This window comes from Aspergillus aculeatinus (assembly GCF_003184765.1).
Source record: "Aspergillus aculeatinus CBS 121060 unplaced genomic scaffold BO66scaffold_4, whole genome shotgun sequence".
Lineage (NCBI taxonomy): Eukaryota > Fungi > Ascomycota > Eurotiomycetes > Eurotiales > Aspergillaceae > Aspergillus > Aspergillus aculeatinus.
This window is the reverse complement of record NW_020291473.1, coordinates 559424-580746: the sequence shown is the minus strand read 5'-3', so window position 1 is coordinate 580746 and position 21323 is coordinate 559424. Positions and strand designations below refer to the sequence as shown.

The 21323-nt window shown below is 53.5% G+C and overlaps 9 protein-coding genes across 9 annotated transcripts; 3 read left to right on the top strand and 6 right to left on the bottom strand.

Moving 5' to 3' along the window:
* Positions 1-109: 109 nt before the first annotated feature.
* On the top strand, positions 110-2823 carry BO66DRAFT_468131 (uncharacterized protein; the record flags this gene model as incomplete). The annotated part of the gene is made up of 3 exons (XM_025652627.1): positions 110-242; positions 302-703; positions 1715-2823. The coding sequence occupies 3 exons, from the start codon at positions 110-112 to the stop codon at positions 2641-2643; spliced, it is 1464 nt and encodes a 487-aa protein (XP_025508118.1). The 3' UTR covers positions 2644-2823.
* A 132-nt stretch (positions 2824-2955) lies between these two features.
* Positions 2956-5265, bottom strand: BO66DRAFT_365648 (SANT/Myb-like DNA-binding domain-containing protein). Its single transcript, XM_025645220.1, has 3 exons — positions 5010-5265; positions 4827-4944; positions 2956-4768 (listed from the first exon to the last, which is right to left on the bottom strand). The coding sequence occupies exons 1-3, from the start codon at positions 5101-5103 to the stop codon at positions 3124-3126; spliced, it is 1857 nt and encodes a 618-aa protein (XP_025508117.1). The 5' UTR covers positions 5104-5265; the 3' UTR covers positions 2956-3123.
* A 100-nt stretch (positions 5266-5365) lies between these two features.
* On the top strand, positions 5366-6741 carry BO66DRAFT_388344 (emp24/gp25L/p24 family protein). Its single transcript, XM_025646536.1, has 3 exons — positions 5366-5660; positions 5723-6108; positions 6282-6741. Exons 1-3 carry the CDS (start codon positions 5501-5503, stop codon positions 6429-6431), a joined length of 696 nt encoding a protein of 231 aa, XP_025508116.1. The 5' UTR covers positions 5366-5500; the 3' UTR covers positions 6432-6741.
* Positions 6742-7319: 578 nt separating this feature from the next.
* BO66DRAFT_313447 (sensor histidine kinase/response regulator) lies at positions 7320-10244 on the bottom strand (the record flags this gene model as incomplete). The annotated part of the gene is made up of 2 exons (XM_025643388.1): positions 7320-9193; positions 9260-10244. 2 exons carry the CDS (start codon positions 10242-10244, stop codon positions 7320-7322), a joined length of 2859 nt encoding a protein of 952 aa, XP_025508115.1.
* A 1401-nt stretch (positions 10245-11645) lies between these two features.
* On the bottom strand, positions 11646-12678 carry BO66DRAFT_145846 (putative dUTPase). The gene has a single exon (XM_025642105.1). It carries the CDS (start codon positions 12432-12434, stop codon positions 11913-11915), a length of 522 nt encoding a protein of 173 aa, XP_025508114.1. The 5' UTR covers positions 12435-12678; the 3' UTR covers positions 11646-11912.
* A 976-nt stretch (positions 12679-13654) lies between these two features.
* Positions 13655-14847, bottom strand: pup3 (proteasome core particle subunit beta 3). Its single transcript, XM_025646535.1, has 4 exons — positions 14708-14847; positions 14620-14638; positions 14102-14556; positions 13655-14026 (listed from the first exon to the last, which is right to left on the bottom strand). Exons 1-4 carry the CDS (start codon positions 14708-14710, stop codon positions 13883-13885), a joined length of 621 nt encoding a protein of 206 aa, XP_025508113.1. The 5' UTR covers positions 14711-14847; the 3' UTR covers positions 13655-13882.
* Positions 14848-14999: 152 nt separating this feature from the next.
* On the top strand, positions 15000-16842 carry BO66DRAFT_388339 (putative UBX domain protein). Its single transcript, XM_025646534.1, has 2 exons — positions 15000-15300; positions 15386-16842. The coding sequence occupies exons 1-2, from the start codon at positions 15164-15166 to the stop codon at positions 16788-16790; spliced, it is 1542 nt and encodes a 513-aa protein (XP_025508112.1). The 5' UTR covers positions 15000-15163; the 3' UTR covers positions 16791-16842.
* A 465-nt stretch (positions 16843-17307) lies between these two features.
* Positions 17308-18697, bottom strand: BO66DRAFT_341131 (60S ribosomal protein eL36). The gene is made up of 3 exons (XM_025644430.1): positions 18586-18697; positions 18033-18218; positions 17308-17637 (listed from the first exon to the last, which is right to left on the bottom strand). Exons 1-3 carry the CDS (start codon positions 18631-18633, stop codon positions 17554-17556), a joined length of 318 nt encoding a protein of 105 aa, XP_025508111.1. The 5' UTR covers positions 18634-18697; the 3' UTR covers positions 17308-17553.
* A 566-nt stretch (positions 18698-19263) lies between these two features.
* On the bottom strand, positions 19264-20913 carry BO66DRAFT_313099 (uncharacterized protein; the record flags this gene model as incomplete). Its single annotated transcript, XM_025643375.1, has 6 exons — positions 19264-19726; positions 19802-19897; positions 20016-20398; positions 20460-20564; positions 20644-20663; positions 20745-20913. 6 exons carry the CDS (start codon positions 20911-20913, stop codon positions 19264-19266), a joined length of 1236 nt encoding a protein of 411 aa, XP_025508110.1.
* Positions 20914-21323: the final 410 nt, after the last annotated feature.

Below are 21323 nucleotides of genomic sequence, written 5' to 3'. Positions count from 1 at the left end.
GAGGCTTGGTCTTCTCCATGCTCGTGCGCTCATGGGTCACTTCATGGCTTCAATTGCCACAGTCGCCATCTGATCAACACTGCTGAACACTCCGCGGCGGTCATCGACAATGGGGATTTTCTTTTGCCCCCGACTCCGCGCGTACTGGAAGAAACCAGACCCGCCAGGAACGGGGCCTGCGTACCCACTGCATCCAGTCACTTCGCCTCCAAATGGAGCTGTGGAAAGTGGTCAGGGTAGTGGTACAGCGTGACTCAAATCCTGCCTGTAAACTCATCTGTTAACGGTTCGCTCGTGATAGCTCATTTCACCTCCAGAGAGGATGCCGTTCGCTTCTCCTCCTCTGGGACCTCCGCCGGTGGCTTGTCGGAAAAATTACGCAAGCGGTTCTCGAGAGAACACAAAGGCCTCCATGAAGCCCCCACGAGGGCCGCGAGGAAATCGGGACCCTCTACCTTCCGCGATCCGTCGAGATTTGCCAGTAATCGGCTGGACACCATCTCCCCAGTTGGTTTTGGCAGCAGTTTGATGAGCGAGAGGGGCTATGACAGTGACGCTCAGTTCATCAGCACCCCAAAACAAATTACTCGCACGCCAGATCGCGTGGTCGCGGAGAATCTCGTACACGAGACAACATCGCTATCCAAGCTTCAATCTCGTGGGGATGAAAGGAACGGTCACCTCACCCCAGGCCGTACATCTGGTGTGTCGAATGGAGACTCAGTGAACACACCTGGAGTAGATCAGACTATACTGGAAGGAACACGAAATCCTTGGTCTTCCATGGACCAGGCAATCTGGGCCGTCCATCCGACACCAACGCCCCCTTTCTCCCGTGTGGGAAGCAGTGCAAGCCGTCGGGTCCAAGCCGCACAACCTTATCATGCTGGCTTCATGACTCCGAGGTCAACAGAGTGTGTGCCATGGGACAAGCAGGATGGATACTCTTCACCTTCTCCAGTTGGGACCCCAAAGCTGTCGAACCCCCTACATAGCTCTCCAACTATCCCCGAGGGCAACCATTTTTCGTCCTCGGGATGTTATGAGTATCGCTCGAGAACTCCAGGCCACGCCTCCCCGGTACCAACGCATTACACGACATCTGTAGACTCGCTAGCTGGGCCCTCAACGGGGCTTTCGGTTAGAAAGATAAGACAACAACCTCCATTGTCTGCCTCCGGCAATGCTTCCGTTCATCTCGAGGACATGGAGATTCATAGGATGCTTGCATCTCGTACAACCTCTCCTCGGGTTCTCTCAACGAAGCAATCCTTCGAGGGAAATCCATGGGCTAGTGATGTCAGGCTGCGGAAGCCAACGCAACAGCTCATTGATGATGGCCCAGTGGCGGGCAAAGGCAAGGCAAGGGACGTAAGTGAACCGACATATAGGCCCTTTCCACACCAGACATCTTCCTGCTATTCTCGACCAGACAGCCAGTATTCGGCTGGATCCAGAATATACTTGGGCAAGGCAGAAATAGCGCACAACACGACGCCGGTAGAGAGACAATCCCAAAGAAGCCTTCATCCTACTCGAGACTGCTCACCCCGGCTGCTGGAAGATATAGCCAATGCTGAGTCTGCGGGTTCCAGACTCGTCCATGACAATACGACTAATGCGCTAGCCTCGTGCGGCAGAGTTGTAGAACAAATTCACTCGGACCTTTCAGTCGCTTCGTCAAACATCAGCTTTCCAACTAACACTGACGCAGATCTTGTATCGCCCCGGAAAGTGAGCGTGGGCTGGATGTCTGGTGGACGGCGTCTTGGCTATGGGTACACATTAGTATCCGCTGCTGAAGAAAACGACAGGCCCTCAAAAGAACAGTCCGGTCCATGTGCGATCAACGGTTCAAGCCAAGACGCGCCACCGGAGTCTGGTACGCAGACTGAGAAGGCAACCCTTATCGAGGACCAGCCACAGCAGCAGGATATAACGTCGCTGTCGAAGAAAGCAGGAACTGGTCTCGATATCTCTTCCATCATTGGCCACATCAATCTTCGCAGCTGGTCCGGCGCAACTAATGAAACTGCAGGCGATGAGTCACTAAAGTCTTCTCTTCTGGGGAAATTTTCAAAAAGGAAGAAGGATCACTCCGACCCAGAGCCATCAGCTGGCGCAAAGGACCCTTGGGATTTCTGTGCCTGGGTCGATCCTAACCAATCTCCAAGCGAGCAACAGCCCCCACAAGCGAGTCCGTCGGCATCCAGTATGAGCACGGAAGGACGAGGGATGTCTCTGGGAAGATGGTCGACTCTGCGTCGCACCGGAAGTCTATGGGCCAAGGGCCGCAGTATGTCTGCGATGGCGCGCGACCTGGAGGCCAAAGCAACTGCCAAGTTAAATGCGTCGGCCGGGCGGTTCCCAGTGATACAAAAGAAAGACGGGCGAGCTATGAAATTCCGGGTCTTGGATCGTAAACGCCGAGCCCAAACGGACGAGGATGGTGAGCCGATGGTTCCTCTCAAGCAATGGCCCGGCGGAAAGCACAAGTCTTCTCACGAGGAAGATGGACCAAGCAGTCCCAGCGTAGACCCGGTTCGCAAGCAGTTCTCGGAACAGACTGGCTCGACTGTAGTCACTGATGGCTGGGAAAGCAACTATCAGGATTGTGAGGAGATCTTTTCTGTGGGTGAGTGAGTCGATGAGTATGTAACCTGTGTGCTGGGCTCGAGGGCTTGAAGACAATTCTATTGGTAGTAAATGCTTTGTATCGAAGACTCGGTGGGCCTGCTTCAGGGCAGACTAGTCAACACTGACCATGGGAGAGACATGACAGGGTTGGATTGTTGTGTATTGATATCTCAGTTTGTGGCGAGCAAGAATGCATACGTTAGACAAGACGCTGGGGATATTCGCTTTATACATCCTAGGTGCGGGGGCAGGGGGCCGACTAAAGGAAAAGGACCTTGTGGACAGGGCCGGGAGCATGTGATGAGGTGACCATCACCCCTTGAAGTCATTGGAAGTTTATGCAACTTTAGTCTGCAATCCTGGAAAGCAACCGCGCAGGGTTTCATATAATCGTACAAAGGTATATATTAAAGCATCAAGACGCCCCCGAATTCCTTCCCAATCAAAACGCCCTTGCCCGAAACACACAACTCAAGGCCCTAGGCCTTATTTTCTTTGCCGCTTGTTGCTCTTGTCGCTCGCATTGCTCAAAACACTGGCCGAGCGTTTGTGCGACGCTCCATCCGGCCCCTCCGTCGAACCAGCCGGCACACCACTCGTCCCTTTCACTTCTGCTGCTGGCTCGCCCTCCGCCTGGGCCGCAGTGGCCGGACCCTTGGGATCGGGGGCCGTGGCGGCCTCGGCGGCAGCATCAGCGGGGATCAGCGGCGGGCCGTCCTCCTCGTCCTGCTGCTCGGACTTGACCTCGGGTTTGCTAGTGGAAGTGGACGTGGTGGAGGTCTTCTCCTGCTGAGATTCCTTGGTCTTGCGCTCGCGCTCCTCCTTGGCGGCCTCGAGCACGCGGATCTCGCTCTCCACCTTCTCGGCGACCTTGCGCGCGTCGAGCAGCAGGTTGACCGAGTGGATGAGCTTCTCGAACTCCTTGCACACGCGCTCCGTGGGCATGACGAGGCGGAGCGGCACGGCGAGCTCGGCCAGCGCGGCCGCCAGCTTCTGCGTCTGCACGTTGGATTTGGCCTGCGTGAGCTTCTGGGCGCGATCGCTGCGGAACTGCACGCCGGGGGCCAGCCGCTCGTGGTGCTGCACGCCGTACTTGGCCTCCTCGGCCGGGGTGAGCGTCTTGACGGTCTTCTCGGCTTCCTTGGTCGCGGCTGCCGCGGCGGCGGCGGCAGCGGCGGCGGTGGCCTTCTTGTTAGTGGGGGCGGCAGCGGCGGTGACGGCGGCGGCGGGCGCGGAGGCATTGGGGGTATCGGCGCGGCTGTCCCGGGCACTGCCGGGGGCGTTGGAGGCGGGAGTCTGCCCGGCCGGACTGGGGGCGGCGCCGGCGCTTTCGGGGCCCAGGATCGAGCGACGCTTCTTGCTCTTGTCGGCTTGGAGGAGGGTTTGCAGGAGTTGCGAGAGACCCTGGCTCGACTGGTACATGGTGGTGTTGCCGACGCTGATGGGGACCTCGAGGCGGGAGTAGAGCTCCCGGCGCTCAGTGATGAACTCTTGCTCGTTGGCGGTGATGCGTTTGAGCTCTTCCAAAAGGATACTCTCCTCGCGGACTTCGTCTGCGGTGCGGTTGAGCTGCAGGGCCGCGAGCTCCTTGCGGGAGCGCTCGCGTTCCGGGTCGAATTTCATCATCTTCTCGTGCAGTTCGAATTCGGCCTCGGACATCTCGGACGGGGGGTGCTCGAGGGCGAGCATGGATGCGGCGATGAAGTAGTAGCGAGCTTTCAACTGTTCCATTGTCCGATATCGTTTGGCCGGGACGAGGGCCGTTGTGTTCGTCTCCGCGTCGACGGGATGCGGTTGGTAATCGTAGCGGTCGGCGATCACCACCCAGCGGAGATCGTACTCCTCGACCAAGTCCATCAGGTAGTCGGTCTCCTGGCGAGTCCAATCGTCATTCTTCAAGTGGCGGTTGTACTCTTCATCGGTGTAGCGGTTCGGCACGCGCGCCTTGATGTTGTATTTGGCGAACATGTAATCCTTCTCCACCGTCTCGGACGCGTTCTTGCCGTCGGTCTTGTCGTCCACTTCCATCTCAGATCCCTCTAGGGCGGGTTTCGCGGGCTCGTTCTGCCGTTGCCAATGGCGCAGCACGAGACCGTCCGATCGCGCGCCGTTCTCGAATGGCGCCATCCGCCTGAGTGTCAAGCCATGTTAGTGACTCGCTGAAGCGAATGATGAGGGAGTGGTCCTACCAAGGGCGGACACGCATCTTGCTCATCCATTTGGGACGGCCCTTGTAGCGGTTCTCGTTGATTGCGATCGGAGGTGCCCGCTCGCCTAGTAAGGCGAAGAGCTCACGGGTGATACCCTCTAGACTCGAGATAATTACGTTAGAAATTCCTTCCTTGGTATGAAGTTCAAGCACGGCAGCCTACCTGGTCTCTTCTCGGTCACTTTCTGCTTCTTCAGCGGACGTGGCTGGCCCTCCGCGGGCAAATCCAGCATGTCACGAACATCGGCGGCAGCCATGACGGGCGGGACCCCGGGGATCGGGAGAGGGTGAGGGATCGAATCAAGCGTAGAGAATTTATTCCAGATTTAAGTCGAGCAATAAATGCGATAGAGGGTGATGACAGCTATTAGGGAAACGACCGAGTTGAATGAGAAAGAGGGGAGGGGGGTGGAGTGGGCGGAGGGAGGAATTGAAGAGAGGATGAATTCGCGCCAAGACCGACTCGGGCCAGTTCTTCTTGTCTTGTTGGTTTCAACTGCTGCTGCTGCTGCTGCCATCCTAATCTGTCCTTCTCTACTTGCTCTGCCAGTCGACCTCCCCCTCCTCCACTTTACCTTTTCTTTTTGTTTCCTCCCCCTCCTTTTCATTTACTCGGATTCTTAGGTCAATTTACTCCTGAATCTGGATCGCATCATGGCTCCGTCTCGATCCTCGGCCTCATGGCTCTCCTCTGCGCTGGCCGTATGTGCCATCCTGTGCCTGTCGGTGCCCGCCAACGCCCTCTACTTCTTCATGGACGGGCGCCAAACCAAGTGCTTCTATGAGGAGCTTCCCAAGGACACCCTCGTTGTCGGTCAGTAATTTGCCCGACAAGATCATCAATTTCACACCCACGCTAATTCAAAGCAACAACAGGCACCTACTCCACGGCCGTCATCAACGAGCAATCGAACACGTATATCGTCGACCCCAACCTGAAGATGCTGATCACCGTGGACGAGATCTTCGACAACGACCACCGCGTCGTCTCCAAGCGCGACGGCCACTCGGGCCGCTGGACCTTCTCCGCCGCCGACGCCGGCCTGCACAAGATCTGCCTCACCCCCGAGACCAACGCCGCCACGGGCGGCTGGCTGTCCGGCGCCCAGGCCGGCGCCGTCCAGGTCACCCTCGACATGGCCATCGGCGAGACCAGCAAGATCGAGTCGGAGGACAAGGACAAGATGCAGGACATTGTGCAGAAGGTCAAGGACCTGAACGGTCGCTTGCAGGATATCCGGAGAGAGCAGGTGTTCCAGCGGGTATGTGCCCTCACTTCCCCCTTCTGAACCCAGTTTTGTGCTTCTCAACTATGACGCGATTGCCCCCCCCCCTCCCTTTCTCTCTCTATATGCACTGAGAACAGGCCCCACCCCGCCCTCTACGATCTCGGGGGTCAATGAAAGAGCTCGCTAATCCAAAAAACAAATAACAGGAACGTGAGGCCGAATTCCGCGACCAGTCCGAGGCTACCAATTCTCGCGTCGTCCGGTGGACCCTGATCCAGCTGTTCGTTCTCTCGGCCGCTTGTGCCTGGCAACTCTCGCATCTCCGCTCTTTCTTCATCAAGCAGAAGCTCACATAAATGTCCATGTCGATCGGACGAAAGGGGGGTTCTTTTCTTTCGAGCTGTGATTTTGTTTCTTCTCGTTGGTTCTGTGGGACAATGAAAGAAGATTGAGGGAGAGAGAGGGAGAGAATATTACCAAATCAGGCCCGGTAGCTTTATATGATCGGTGTTTTCTTTTCAGCGATGTAATAAACTTTTCTAAGTCGTTCGTATTTCCAAATGTTTGTTTGTTTATGTCTTACGTGGACATGACATGATCCATATTATCTTCTTCACGCTTGGGCTGTGCTGCTATATTCAAAGATATCTAGTCAGGGAATGTAAGGTGATCTTAGCGTTCTCAAGGTGCTCGGTTGGTTAGTCGAGTTCTTGATGTAATGTATAGCCTTCGTCTGCATGGGCTGCTCGGAGTATCCCAAGCGAGCCGTCAGGATATATATCAAGTGTACGGAGACCCATGAGATCCCCTACAAAACCGTGCAAAACATGACTTATCCTGCCCATTCAGCACACAACAGTACGAATGGAATATTTACCACCGCCTATTTACTATCGAAACTATCAATGCAGTAGCATTGAATTCAACCCATGTCAATAAGAATCATCATCGAATTGGATTTGTTATATTCCAAGTCCATCGAGCTCTCGTTTATTTAGCTCTCCGTTTTTGCCCCTGGTCATAGATCATTAAGGGTGCACAAGGTCGCTCATTCAAACATCAGCAACGGAAAAATTATCTATAGAAACACCACGTGGAGAAAAAGGAGTCCACGAAAGAAGACAATACTAGTCTGGCCCGAGGGGGCGGTAGCAAAAGAGTCGAAAGGAAGGTCAACGGTGAGGTATCAAGCGAGAAACAGAAAATAACAAGAGTTCCAAGAAAAAAACAGAAAATGGACGAGTTCATGCATTCATCGAATCATCGTGCGGCCGTGCGGTATTGTTGCTGCAAAAGCCCAGGATCAGCCGTTCCAAGTCCGAGAGCTTGTACGGCTTGGTCATGTAACCCTTCATGCCAACCTTCGTGGCACGGTTTAGAGCCTCGTCTGTGACATCGGCACTGACAGCCAGGACTGTGGGAGGTTGTGTGTCGGTAAGGTGCTGGTCAGTCGGAGTATCGGAGGCAAGCTTGCTCCGGTGTTCTTCAACCATCCGTAGAATCTTGGATGTGGCCTCGTAGCCATCCATCTCTGGCATCCAGAGATCCATAAGTACCACGTCCACTACTTTTCGTGTCTTGGTCTGACTGGGTGGTTTGGGAACCGTGAAGCCGTCGGACTCATTCACTAGCTTTGAACCCTCACTCGGGCTTTGTTGGCCGGGACGCTGTGCCTCAAGAACATCTTGCATGATGCGGACGGCTTCCTTGCCGTTACAAGCCTCATATATGTCTCTGTAGCCAAGTCGCTTCAACATGTGCACTAAGACTCGCCGATTGATCTTGTTATCCTCTGCCACCAGAAACGTCAAGGGATGCTTCTCCCCGAGACGGCTGTCGTGAGTATCACCGTTGATGTGGCGCTGTGGTGGTGTGCTCCTGGGAGGCGGGGGCGCAGGCGTTGTAGCCAGCGACGGTGGCTCATCAGTCAGAAACGGAGATGGCTGCTGGACCTGTGAGCCAGGTGTCCGCGGGGTAGGCAACAATGAGGAAAAGTCTGGCGTGATATTGTTTGCATTGCTCAGCCGCATCATCTCAGTGAGCTGAGGAGGTGTAAGAAGTTTTGGAGGCAGCAAAGGTCGGTCCGTTGAAGGCTCAGGCTGATTGGCGGGGATTCTAATCTCAAACTCCGAGCCACGATCAGGCCCCGATGTCGAGGAGCGGACACAAATGAGATCACCACCCATTTTCCTAGACAATCCCTTGGCTACAAGAAGACCCAAGCCAAGCCCATCTTTACTGCGGGTAGTGGATGTGTCTTCACGGGCGAATGGCCTGAAAAGTTTAGGTAAGAAGTCATCCGGGATACCTGGCCCGGTGTCCTTGATGCTTATCAAGACATCGTTCGCCTTGCGGCCAACCGTGGCAGTCACTGTGATCATACCGCTGTTGGTGAACTTGACAGCATTGAGAAACACACAAGATATCAACTTGGCCAGGTCTCGGTCATCCACGAATAGAGTCTCTGGAAGGGCCGGATCGACAGACCAGTCGATTGTCTTCGAAAAGACCTCACCATTGGATGACCGCGAGCGGACTTCAATCCGCTCTCCTTGCTCTGTCGCGTTACTCACAGCGAAGTCGGGTCGACCACCCACATGCAAGGACTCGTTGATGACTAGGCGGAGTAGATCACGGAGTTTCGTCATTCTCAGAGCTGGAACTTGCTGATTGACATTGATGCCTTCGAGTAGCAAGTGCGGTGCCGAACGCCGAACAGCTAGAGACGGACGGGGATCAACCACGTTCGCCATTACTGCTTCAATCTCGTGAGCAGGAGTAGCCTTAAGCAGTTTTTCACTTTCATGAACCGCATTTTTGACCTCTTCGCTGCGAGGCGAAAGGCCTCTGGGAGCGGAGACCCGCGGCGCTTTTGACTTTGGAGGCTGACCAGCATTCCAGTCCGGAGGGTTACTGCGTCGTCGCTTGTACGGATTGACTGTGATGTTGCTCCTTTCCCCGAAAATGGTCGGTCGACCCTCGCTCGCACCAACCGGGCTCTGCGACGGACCACTGAAAAAATCGTCCCTTTCACACTGGGGGGTCTTGGGGACCTGCATGTTCATGTCGTAGGCATGAACAACATTGTCCGCCGCCTCGACGGCTCTGCGTGCACTATCTGTACCGCCCAAAATATTGGAAATCAGCATGAAAGTCACATAGGCGATGGGAATCTGAGACTGACCTTGGACCATTTCAATACTCTCCTTAAGGGTGCGAAAGACAAATCCAGCCTTCGGCGATGGCTTGTCTTGGATGGCTTCGCGTACCGTAGCATGCATGACGTCCAGCATCCCGACCACGCCCTGCATCGGTGTCCGAAGCTCGTGGGACAAGCTCCTCGCGTAGGGCTTCAGTGGCTGCGATGAGAAGTCTGCAGATCCATGGACAACCCCGATGTTCACATCTCCGACAACGCATGTCTTGCCTCCAGAAGAGTTGGTGCTCTCTTGACCGGAGTTCACAGTAACCGTAGGGTCCACGTCGTCGCAAATCCGCTGAACAACCAAGTCTTCAAGAGAATACAAGATCATCTCGAGAAGCGACCACGAAAGATTACGCTTTTGCAAGCCCGGTTCCGACCACATGAGTCCAAAAAAGGCCAGACACTTTGTTCCTGAGAAGAGCGGTACAGCCAGGTATCCCTCGGCGGCAAATGGAAGCTGATCCCGGTCAAAAGAAATGAAGGATCCTAATTTCTCAGGGATTAGACATGGCTTCTCACGGTCCATGTGCGAGAGAGGGTTTCCGCCAGCGAAGTACCTGCGTCTGTGCATGCCTGCTGTGCGGTGTCCATCGTTATAATAGAAGGCTGTACCAAACAACATCGTTTTGTGGCCTTCTATCTCATTCAAGGATTCATCGTCCCGAGCCCTGCGAGCGACGAATACATATTGAGCCTTGCATATAAGACTGATTTGCTCCATTAATTGATGCCAGAATTTTTCCGAATCCAAGGGACGAAGTTCTTGCTTTAGCTTCACCAGCCTATCGATTGCGAAACTCTGGGGTCCACCGATGTACCGGCGACCGGACGAATCGGCCTGCGCATCGTCGTCAAGAAAGGTAGTTGCAGGCACATCACCGGGAAGGCACTGAGTCGGGAGCAAGGACATGGTAGGACCAGATGCGAATGAGGTTGACCATTCGGGGTCCGCTGAGTCGGGCATGGTGTCCCGAGGGGGTTGATCGCCCTGTATGGATGGAATAGTTGATGTGTCCAAAACAGATTCCACCGCGAACGAGATTTCGGGTCCGGGCAGATTATAATATAGGAGGGCGCCAGGAAACCGAAGGAGATTGATGAAAGATCAGCGAATTACGACCGGATTCTATGGAAGGGACACAGCGCATGGCGTTCAGTCTGGGGTTGTCGGGAAAATGTTAGCAAGCGGGCATCACGAGCAAACACAGGTGCTTTCGACCAGGTGTTCTCCGCGGAGCACATCTCGAGCAAGCCCATGCCAAAACCGATCAAAACGTACATCACTTAAGCTGGTCAAGTCGAAGCCCACGCTGAGCGACACCGCGCGGCGGTGGAAGGGAAAATTGGGCGAAGAGCAGGCAGCTGTTGGCAATAGAAATTTCTGCAACAAGGCTGCTAAGAGGAAATATTTATCGGTTAGATGCCGGGCTATTATTGAGAGCAATCGAGGTTCTTGTTTTTCTGATTGTTCTGGAAACGTTGAAGTTTTCCTTGTTTTTTTCTTCCGTGTTTTGACTCTGAAGTTTCTGTAGGGGAATTGGCGGATGTCTAGGTTTAAAGTGCCGAACCAGCGTTGGTGATTCTAACTGTTATGAAAGATTGGATATTCCAGGAATCTGCTGACAGGATGTTCAATTGATGAAAGCCAAGATCGGTCATTGACACGAATAATCCGCGGTTGAGGTGCAGCGCAGGAAGGGCGAGAGAAGGCCAGCATGCGAGAGATTATGGCACGGGGACAGGGAAACTCGGGGGAAGGAAGTTTAGGGGACAAGCAAGAGGAGGTCCAGAACAGGGTGGGGAAAGCAAATATTATCAGATTGGAAAGAGACACAAAGGACTACTTGAAGTAGTTTAGATGTAGTTCATGGTGCTAAGCCGGTTAGTACAATAGCAAACGCAGCGGCAGGAAGATTGATGAGGAGAGGAGGAGGAGGTTCAAGGATAGTTGGAGGAGTTGGCATGGGCGGCATTGGGAAGAGGGGAAAAGAAAGTGACTGAGAAATCGATGGGGCCAGTTTGGGCCGATCGCCGGGTCTAGACGCGGGGAGGCTGAAACTTCCCCCCTTCTTTTGCTTCTGCTTTTCATCGTCTTCATGTCAATTGATAGATATCTTCACAAATGTCTCCCCGAAACCAATCGACAGATACATGAGAGCAGGTACTGTACTCTTGTTTACTGGAAGGTGACCATGGATGAGAAACTATACGATGGACCCAGGAAGACCGTCACTTGATGTCTCCGGGGCATCAATCCATGGACCGACCGACCATCTGCCGCTTGTCCCGGCCCAGACTTGATTGACTCTTTCCTCGACCGGCAACCAAACAACCTGATCGAATCTCTCTCTCTCTCTTCAGCCACATCGTGCGGCGTATTCCTCCCTCCTGTAATACCGCAGCCATCATCTGCAACTCGGAACAACCGGACGAAGCAGAAACCAAAACTAAAATTGATCTGCCACGAGGAGTCATTGACTCTTATCTCTGTTCCCTTTGTGTGGGATATGCATAGATCACGAAGAACACAAAGATCTCAAAACTTGAGTCACCGCGCACCTGACTCTATGATTCCCGAATCAACGAATCATCCGACCTCGTCCGGCACTTTGTTTGTTCCTTTCATCTTCACTCAGCCTTTTGTCCCATCGCGCCCCACGCTGCTCGTCGAAGACTGGTAGATCCCCTGATACCCCTCGACCGTTTCCCCCAGCTCCTCGAAGACAATCTGGGCGAGCTTGGCATTTCGGTAAAGCACCACTCCATGGGGGTTCTTCACCTCCAGTAAAGCCCCCATCGCACCCTCATATCCAGCGTCGACCACGCCGGCCGCGATCCCCACGCCAGACCGCCAGAGCGACGATCGGGGAAATACGCTTCCCATGCAATTCCGCGGGACGTGGACGGTTTCGTTGAAGTCGACTAAGTAGGCGCCTGGCTGTAGTGTGATCGCGTGGCTGGTGGTGTCGAAGGGCAGGCGAGACGTTTGGGCTGCTTGACGCTTGGTATTGTCGAAGTCAATGGCTGCCGCGGAGGTCCATTTGAAGACCTGGCGTAGAGTAAGGTCGACTCCGCAGGGTTGTCGTTGCTGGGGAACATGTCGTAGGTTGCGCACCAACTGGCGGGTGACGACTTCGAGTCCGCTGAGAATCATGGTGTACTTCCGCACTTTGCATGGGTCTGACCAGCTTGAGGACTGCGGATTGCGAATGCTGGTATGCTGTAGCTAGTTGGAGGGGGGTAAGAAATAATTAGGGGGCCTAGGTTGACAAGGGACTTAGGCAGTCCGCTTCCTTTGAACTATGTGATAGATCTCGCTTTTACACCACTCATGTTCCACCTTTCTCTTCCTCGAAGCATAAACATCAAGCATGGCCTTGTCGATTGATTCCTGTATTTTGCACGCTGAGCCCATCATCGTCCCGTCCTTCAGTCGTTAGCCTGCTGAAATCTTCCCAGGTCTTGATGTTGTAACGATACACCAGACCATGCTCGAAGCACTGGCTATACCTCTACGAACTCATCTATCACGTAAATATCGGTGCAGTCTTCAGGCGCATGTCAGCCGAGATCAGCATACCGCAAGCCAGCTCGCCTCCGTTGATTGATTAGTTGATTGATTGATCATCCATACACGCATATATCAGCTAAAGGCCGAGTAGAGGCAAGTCGCAGTATACCTCAACAGGTCGGTTATAAATATCTAAATCAATTTGTACTAAGAAAAAGTAGCAACCCCCAGACTTCTTTCCCTATGTTAACTAATTATAAGTTATATAGACTGATTCTTGTTATATCAAACATCCTCTCTTGCCTTGATTAGACTATACTGATTAATATCCTTAAACTATATCAGTATACAACCTGTACTCGAGTTCCTCTTACTCTTATTTATAGTTAAAGCCAGGGCCGGCTATTCTTGTCTCCTTAAGGTTACAGTTTCTCTGGGACTAAACTACGGTCTGTAGTTGTAAAGGGACCACTACTATTAATCGCCGTATACAAGGCCCCAATTCTCGTCGAGGTGCTGTTGGCCTCAAGGGACCTGACCGGCGCGGGACTCACAGTTCTCCTCCGTCTTGTCAACAGACCCTGATCTACTTCGTCTCCTTCCCGGAAAGACGGGAACACATGCATACTTTACGTTCCACACCTACAGTCCCAGCCGGTGACAACGTGACCCTAAGCTGTCCAAGGTAGGAGGTCGGAGCCGTGCAACTCGTCGTTGGTAACAGGGTAGAAGCTTACAGTTCGCCCATCAACAGTCGAACCAAGGATTCATGGAGCAGTGGCTGACCTCGGGAGTGAGTACCGACGCACCAGAATCGGGAGTTGCTCGAATCACACGCCTATCTTCTGGTACTATACCATGTAGCGCAATTTCTGCAAGATGAGTTGATCGCGGCTAGACCGCAAGCACCTAGGATATGCGTGTCATTGCCTGGATTCCCACACACTCTCAGCCTTGCCTCGGCAATATTGATGGCACCTAGATGGGGAGGGAGGATGGATGGAAGCGTCATATTAGAGAGCAGAACAATGAGCATAACTGCCGCAAGGGGGGAAAATAACACAAATTCATGATCCAAGTAATTATCTCGTCTAATCCTGCCTTCCCTTCAATAGTCTCTTGGTAACCTTATCTTTCTCTATTATGTAAACCTGGGCACCCCAACCGGAAAGAGCGTCACGGTCGACCGCACTGAGAAGGGCTTGGGAGATGGTCTCGAACAGGTCCTCCGGAGCCTGTCAAGGGCAATCAATCCCAATTAGCAACTGATCCGATATGATTCCCCAACCGAGGAACAAGAAGAAACATACCAAGTCCGGCTCCCACAGACCCTCGCAAGTACCGAACAGTTGATCACTTGCGGTTCCGCTCACAATGAAGTCCTTGGCGAAATCGATACACCCAATGCTGTCGAAGCCGCAGATGAAGGGCTTGCCCGTTGTGCTGTTGATACCGGCAATGACGGGGCTGACGAAGAAAGGACCGAAACGCTTCTCGTACAACGACGAGCTGACCAGGTTGGCCAGGGTCTGGGGCGCGATGTTTCGCTCCTCGCGAAGACGGTACATGTTCACTTTGAAGCGGAAAAGGTCGGACACGGTCGCCACATCGGTCGCCAGACCCGTCAAGCCGAGGAAGGTCGAAGGGCCGTAGTTGAAGATCTTGGGGAAGTTGTTGGAGACGGTCAAGGCCTGCATGCCCAGGCGGAGATCGCAGGCGATGGCAACGCAGTCCTTGCCCACCATGGCGACGCAGGCACCGCCATCTGCGCAGCGGGGGGTCAGTCAATGTACAGATTATCGAAATGGAGATTATCGAGGGTACGCACTGATATCGAAGGGAGAACTCTGGTCAAAACGGTTCGGTCAGCATGCTTGCTCAGCTCAGACCCTTGAGGTCACGCAGGGCCAACTTACCATGATTGGGGGGAAATTGTGAGTGGATTCAGGCTATACAGAGATCTGTAGAGGGATGAACTGTAGTAGAGAAGGTAGGGGTAGAGAGAATGAGGAGTAACAGTGAAGCAGAGATGAAGGGGAAGAGGATGGTTGGGAGGGCGAATGGATGGGCGGAGGATGGATGGAGATGGACGGAGTTGAACTGAAGCTCTGCCAGCAACGCGTGGAGCCGCCGAGCTTCTTCCGATGACGCTTGCGCCCGCTGCCTACACTCTAGTTATCTCAACTTCGGTTTGTCAGCCTTCAACCTTCCTTTCTCTTGTATATTTTGTTGACGCATATCTGTCTTCGGTTGAAAAACTGACTGACATACATCAAACAAGCACCGTTGAGCTTCTATCCAGCTCTTTCAGCAGACCTGCTGTTCTTTTTCTACTTGATTACCTCGACTGCCACACCCCGCAGCCTCGCATCATGAGCTCGCATGTCGTGGTCCTGGACTCGACAGCTCGAAGGGCTACTGTCAAGACCACCCCGGGCAAGCATCTGACTGACATACTGCAAGAGGCCTGCACCAAGCTTGGTGTAGATCCCAGTCAACATGGGCTGAAGTAAGACTCCCGCCCATAACACAACCCCGCCATAGTATCGAACCTATAAAGCAGTGTGCACTCAACTAACACCGTCTTTGTCAAGATACAAAGGCAAAGAGCTCGACATGTCGCTCGTCTTTCGACTGTCCGGACTTGCCTCCGGTGCTAAGTTGGAGCTGGTCCAGTCGTCTCGCTCCCCCTCGGTCGTCACAGTCGCGTTACAACTCCCCGAATCAGAAGCACGGGGAGCCCCCAACGGGCGGCTCATGGACAAGTTTCCCAGCACGACAACAATCTGGTTCATCTTGCGCAAATTCGAGGCGGGCGTTGCGGGCGGCACTTCGACCCGCAACCTGACGGGTCGCGGTGTACCAAGTGGCAACGAGGGCGCAGGTAGACTATATTACGAGACTCCGGTGGTTCAGGTCCTTCAGCGGGAGCTGTCATCTTTTGCAGATTTCCAAAAGTCACTAGCACAACTTGGTTTCAACAGCGGCAACGTGTTACTAAGGCTCAGCTTCCGGCGGACGGAAGAGCCATTGGAGGAAGCGATGACCAAAATCCAGGAATACTTCCAGACCTACGAGGACCCAACCCCAAAGCAAGAGGAAGCGCCCGCATCTGCAAAAACATCGCTGGAGAATGGCATCGCTGAACAGCGGGGTCCCGAGCCCGAGTCCACACCCGCCTCTACATCAGCGGCAGAACCAGCACCAGAACAACCTACTGCCCCGACTCCTCAACCCACCATACCAGCCTCAGATCCGTCAGAAGTCCCCGCTGGTTTCTCGCGTCCCGTGACCGTCTTCTCCCCTCCATCCGGCGACACGCCTCAGTCCGCGCAAACCACCTACAACGAAGCCGATTACATCCCATCTCTGGACCACGCACAAGCCCACCAACGCCGCCTCAACGCCGCCTCACGACCCCAGCGACTCCCCACGGACGCCGAGATCGCCGCCAAAGCAGCCGCCGAGGAGGAAAAACGGGCCGCCATCGCCGATGTCGAGGTAAAGGTCCGCCTCCCCGACCAAAGCCAGGTCGTGGCCAGATTCGGCCGGGAGGACACGGGACGAACGCTGTACGACTTCGTGCGCAACTGCCTGGCCGCGCCATTTGCCAGCGCTGAGAAGTTCGTCATCACCTATCTCCCCGCGGGTTCGCGAGGGGGCGGCGGCGGCAGCGGTCGAAAGATCCAGGAGGTGATCCCCGATTCGGACCAAACGCATCTAATCCGAGACCTGGGGCTGGCGGGCCGGGTGCTGGTCAACTTCAGCTGGGACGAGAGTGCTTCCCAGGCGGCTCACGCGAGCCGCGAGCTCCTGAAGCCGGAGTTACGGACCCGGGCCCAGGAGATCAAGGTGGAGCAGCCCCCAGAGGTCATGGAGACCGCCGAGGACGCGCGTGGTCGGACATTGGGGACCACGGGCAGTAGTGAGACCAAGACGGGCGAAAAGCGGAAGCCCGGCGGAATACCCAAGTGGTTGAAGTTGCCAGGCAAGAAATAGGGAGATGGGTGGGAACGTCTTGTAGAAATCGAACATAGATAATGAATGAAATGCTTCACATGATCGTATGATACTGACATGGTCATCTAGTTCCGAGTGGTAGTAGCGAGGGTACGACGTCGAGATCTTTCATAGTTGGCGTGGTCCAAGTTACATGAACCTGTGGGTAACGCTACCGTTTCTAGAAGCAGTAGCTCATCCGTTATCACTCCCCGTGATGTGTAGGCATGCTTTCTCCGCATGGGATCAATGGGACCAGAGATAGCAAACACCAGAGGGAGCCACGGGCTCCTTCTCCACCTGAACCAACTCACCATCCAATCCATAATCACTGCAAGGGACACCAGAATTCCAGAGCCTACGTAGGCCTAGACCACCATCCACCCATTGTTGACACAGAAAAAGGCCAATCAATCGCCCGTCCACCGTCCAGATTCATCATCACAATCACTCAACCTCTACAAGCAATAGCAGAAGACACAGCCAAATCTACAGTGCACGAAGAAAAGTAGGTAGGCCGAGAAAGGGTATTTTATTTAATTCTTTGGGATGGGGCGACGTGCGTGGTGGTTTTCTCCTCGTCACTGACTAGTCCTCTTCTTTTCTTCATATTCCATTATTGTTGTATCCTTCCACTCTGATGACAAATAAAAGAGAAGAATGATTTTTTTGTTCTCGTTATCTCATTCTTGGCTAATCGGGAGAGAGAAACACAGTTGGTGGTTTTTGGGTAGGAAAATGGAGAGAGAGAAAAAGAAGACGTTTAGTGAGCACCAACACGACGGGCCTCGGCGATGACCCGCTGCATGTCCTCAACCTTTCTCTTGCCACGGCCGAAGGTACCGAGCTAAATTGGAGGAGATTGTTGTTAGTTAAATCTGCGGGATGGAGGAGATACGGGAAGGGGAACGGTTGGGGGAAAGAGTTCGGAGAGCTGGCTCGTTTGTTCCGGTTCAGGTTCATCCCATCGGTTCGATTGTTCGTGCAGGGTCGACGTGGTCGTTTGTTGCAGTCGAGCTGGCAGAGGTGAAGATCATGGAATATGATGTTGAGATGTCGGTGCGAAGTCGATGCAATCCGAGTTGAAGTTCAAGAGAATTGCCATTCTCCGATACCCAGTAAATGATTGTCGAGGATGACCAACGAATACGGATTGGCGCAAAACCGAAACAAAACGAGCTGCCCGCGAACCCTTTTTCCCTTCCCTTCACCCATCAAAGATTTCATCATGCAAAGACGTACCCTCTTCTTGGCGAGCTTACGAGCGCGCTTGTCCTGAGTGTTTCTCAGGAGTTCGATGATGCGGCGCTCATAGGGGGCAAGACCGACAACCTCGCGGGCGATCTCACGAACGAAAGCGGTACGGCGGGAAGACTGGCCCTTGGTACGGCTGACCCGGGTCTTGGGGGTGTTAAGAGGGGTGGTCTTCTGTATGGCCGAAGCATCAGGTCAGTAACTGTGTCCGTATTTCTCCATGGCCGAATTTTCCTTGCAAAGTCGTCAAGGAAGGTAGCGGAAGTGGAGCGCGATTTGATCCAGCCAAGTCGGTCAAGTTCGAGTTCCTTTCTCCCTCAAAAAAAAAGTCCCTTATTCCCTTCCTCAATTCCATGAATCTCCAGATAGCCTTCCTGAAAGCATGGTGACATCTCTGGTTTCGACAATAATTCACCCTGCCCTTGGCATAGGAAAATCCTCCTTCCCGTGTGTATTTTCCCACCCTCGACATTTTTTTCCACCACACTCGACCGGATCAAATCGTTGTTGCAGGAGATCAAAAGAACAGGGGACAACGTACGTGACCCTTGTTGAGGCCGACCACGATTCCGGAGCGTTCCTGAGCCATCACGACGGTTATGGACTGCGGTTGGCGACGACGGTGTTGCTGCTGAGAGGTTGTCGAGTCGACGTGCGCCGGTGCGGATGGGAATCGCGATGGAGTCTGCCAGTTTTTGGTTGGCCGTTGCGGGAGTGCGTAGCGAGGGTAGGGCTTAGGGTTGCCGCAGCTCTGTCACGTGTCATAGCCATCTCTTATCGCTTATCGCTTATCGCTAATCGCTAATCGGTACATCTTGCCTTAGGTACTCCGTATTTTGTGGAGAAAGTGGCTTCCAGCTTCCACTTTTCCCCAACCCAGGTTGCATTACTACGTACCTGTTTACTTACGCTATGTAGTATATTGCTCTTCCCTATCATGTTTACACTGCGTATGTGATAAGCTCTATGAGGGACTGGCCATCGGTTGACAGGTAATCTGCTGCGCCGATTAGTGGATCTCATAAACTCTCAAGTATACTGATTTAGCTGCTCAGGTAGCCTGCTTGCTGAAACAGATTATATGATATGTATTTTTTTCCTACCGCTATACGCCGCTTTTTTGTCTGCAAGGCCTGATCACATGAACTTGGCGTGCTTCGCATGCCTTGGCCGAGGGCTGATCACGAGTCACCCGATGGCCAGTCCTCGTTATACTTTCTCATCGCTCCGTCTCAGGTCCAGTCTCAATATCTACCTCGACGATCTTCAAGATCCCGGCTCTGGGCCTTTGCTCTTCCTCACTTGTCGGATCAAGGCCATCCACATTGATCGCCTCTGGTACACTCCGATTGGCAGTGGCCTCCGTCGTGGTATAGCACATGCCCCGATAAGCCCCAACATCCCTCATCTCCCAGTAGCTATCTGCCGTCGACTCCGTAGTACTTGTGAAGTCGTAGCCAGATCTCCAGAGCCGCTGCGGAATAGTACGCATTGCAGGTCCCGGCCCCGGTCCCGGTCCAGGTCTTTGGTCGATGGCGGCAAGGGGTCCCTTCACCTGCGTGGAAGCGCTCCCCGTGCCGATGCTCGATACCCAAGCCTTGGCTTTCTGGGACGAATGCTTGAAGAAACTTGGCAGCGCGGGCAGGCAACTAGCGACGATCCCTGAGGTGATCTCGGCGGTGCTATATCAATGCCAAAAAGCCAGTACTTTAGTCTAGGATTTCGCTAAATCATGAAGCTGCAAGAAGAGTACTCACGTCCATAGGAACTCCGGAAACCAGTCATGCGTTCTGTCCCGCGTGGTGCGGTTTCGGACGCTGACTACGAGACGCATCACGCTGCAGATGCAAGCACTATGAAAGGGTAATTTTTCAGCTTCCCGCCCCAAGTCAGACTGGTCTGGCTCTCAGCAAGACCAGATTGAAACAAAAAGGTGAAATGGACTCAAGAGCCGAAGGGGGAACAGCGTACAAGATGCCGGCTGCAAATACAGCCGAAAGGCTCATCTTCTTCCACCATGTCATCTGTAAGCGCCAGACACAAACAATGGGAAGCAGGAGCATGAGAAAGTCCGAAACAACGTTCACGATGGACGTAACCAGGATCGGGATGTTGATGTTGATACACTGCCCGGGGATGTCTTGGTCCCAGATCTTGGCGCGAGGTTTGCATTCACAGATCTTGACGATGGTGTCGGCTAAGTAGAAGAGGAAATTCATCCAGATGAGGGTTTGGATGAGCCAGAAAGGGGTGTTGCGCTTTGACGGCGCGAAGAGGCGGAGATATAAGAGTAGAATGGATAGCTTAGTGATATAGATCAAAGGGCCGTAGAGGACCTGTGAGGCGTTCGCTAGCTACATGGTTCACCATCAGCAAAGACGAGAAACAGCTGGCCGCGGTGGGATCCTCTCAAACCTTGGAGAATTCTCTCAGATCGGAAGCAGCGACGGCCCACTGGTGAATGCCGTTCCCATGTCGATCTGTTTCGAAGGTGATGGCGCCATATCCTATCAGGCCAAGCTGGCCATGTCATAGAGAAAGGCTCAGTGTGTGCACAGGTGTGAAATGATAAGGAATTTGGCAGCTCAAAACCGCATACCCAAGCCATGAAACAAGTCACTATCGAAATGCAGTGTTCAGCATCATATTATCCTCCAATTCCCAGCGAGCTGGCTCACTTCACAGGGACGTAGTACATACAATCCTCCCATCCCGGAGCTCGTGTGATGGAGATCTTCGAATACAGGCGCATTGCAACACAACACGAGCTGACAGTGAGGCATACCGTCAGGGTCAGTATGTCTTCGGATCGCAACGAGCGTCTGTATTCATACGTTAATGTAGTAGAGCCATTGTTGGTATCACCCATTGTCCAGAGGGAGAAACAAACACAAGCAAATATGACCACAGGGGGGGGTGTTGAAGCCTAGAAGCAGACCATGCTGAAGCAAAGTTTAGAGCTTCAAAGCCTGGCAGTGATAGCAAAGGCTTACTGGTTGATGCATATATACAAAGACTTGCTCCGTTAGAATGGCTGACTACTGAGTGACACTGTGATTAAAATCGGCCACGACCTGCTGTAAGCCGGCGACGCAAGGCGACAACCACACCTAACAAGGAATGTGTGCGTGGCACACACAGGCATGGGATCGGGCAAGAACTAACCGTCGTTATATCCTGTACTCCTTTTGACTCTCGATGCGCGATGGTCGTGTAACATCTTACGGCAATAGCGTGCCTCGTAGTCCAACATGCACCTACGGCTTGCTTCGACTGGCC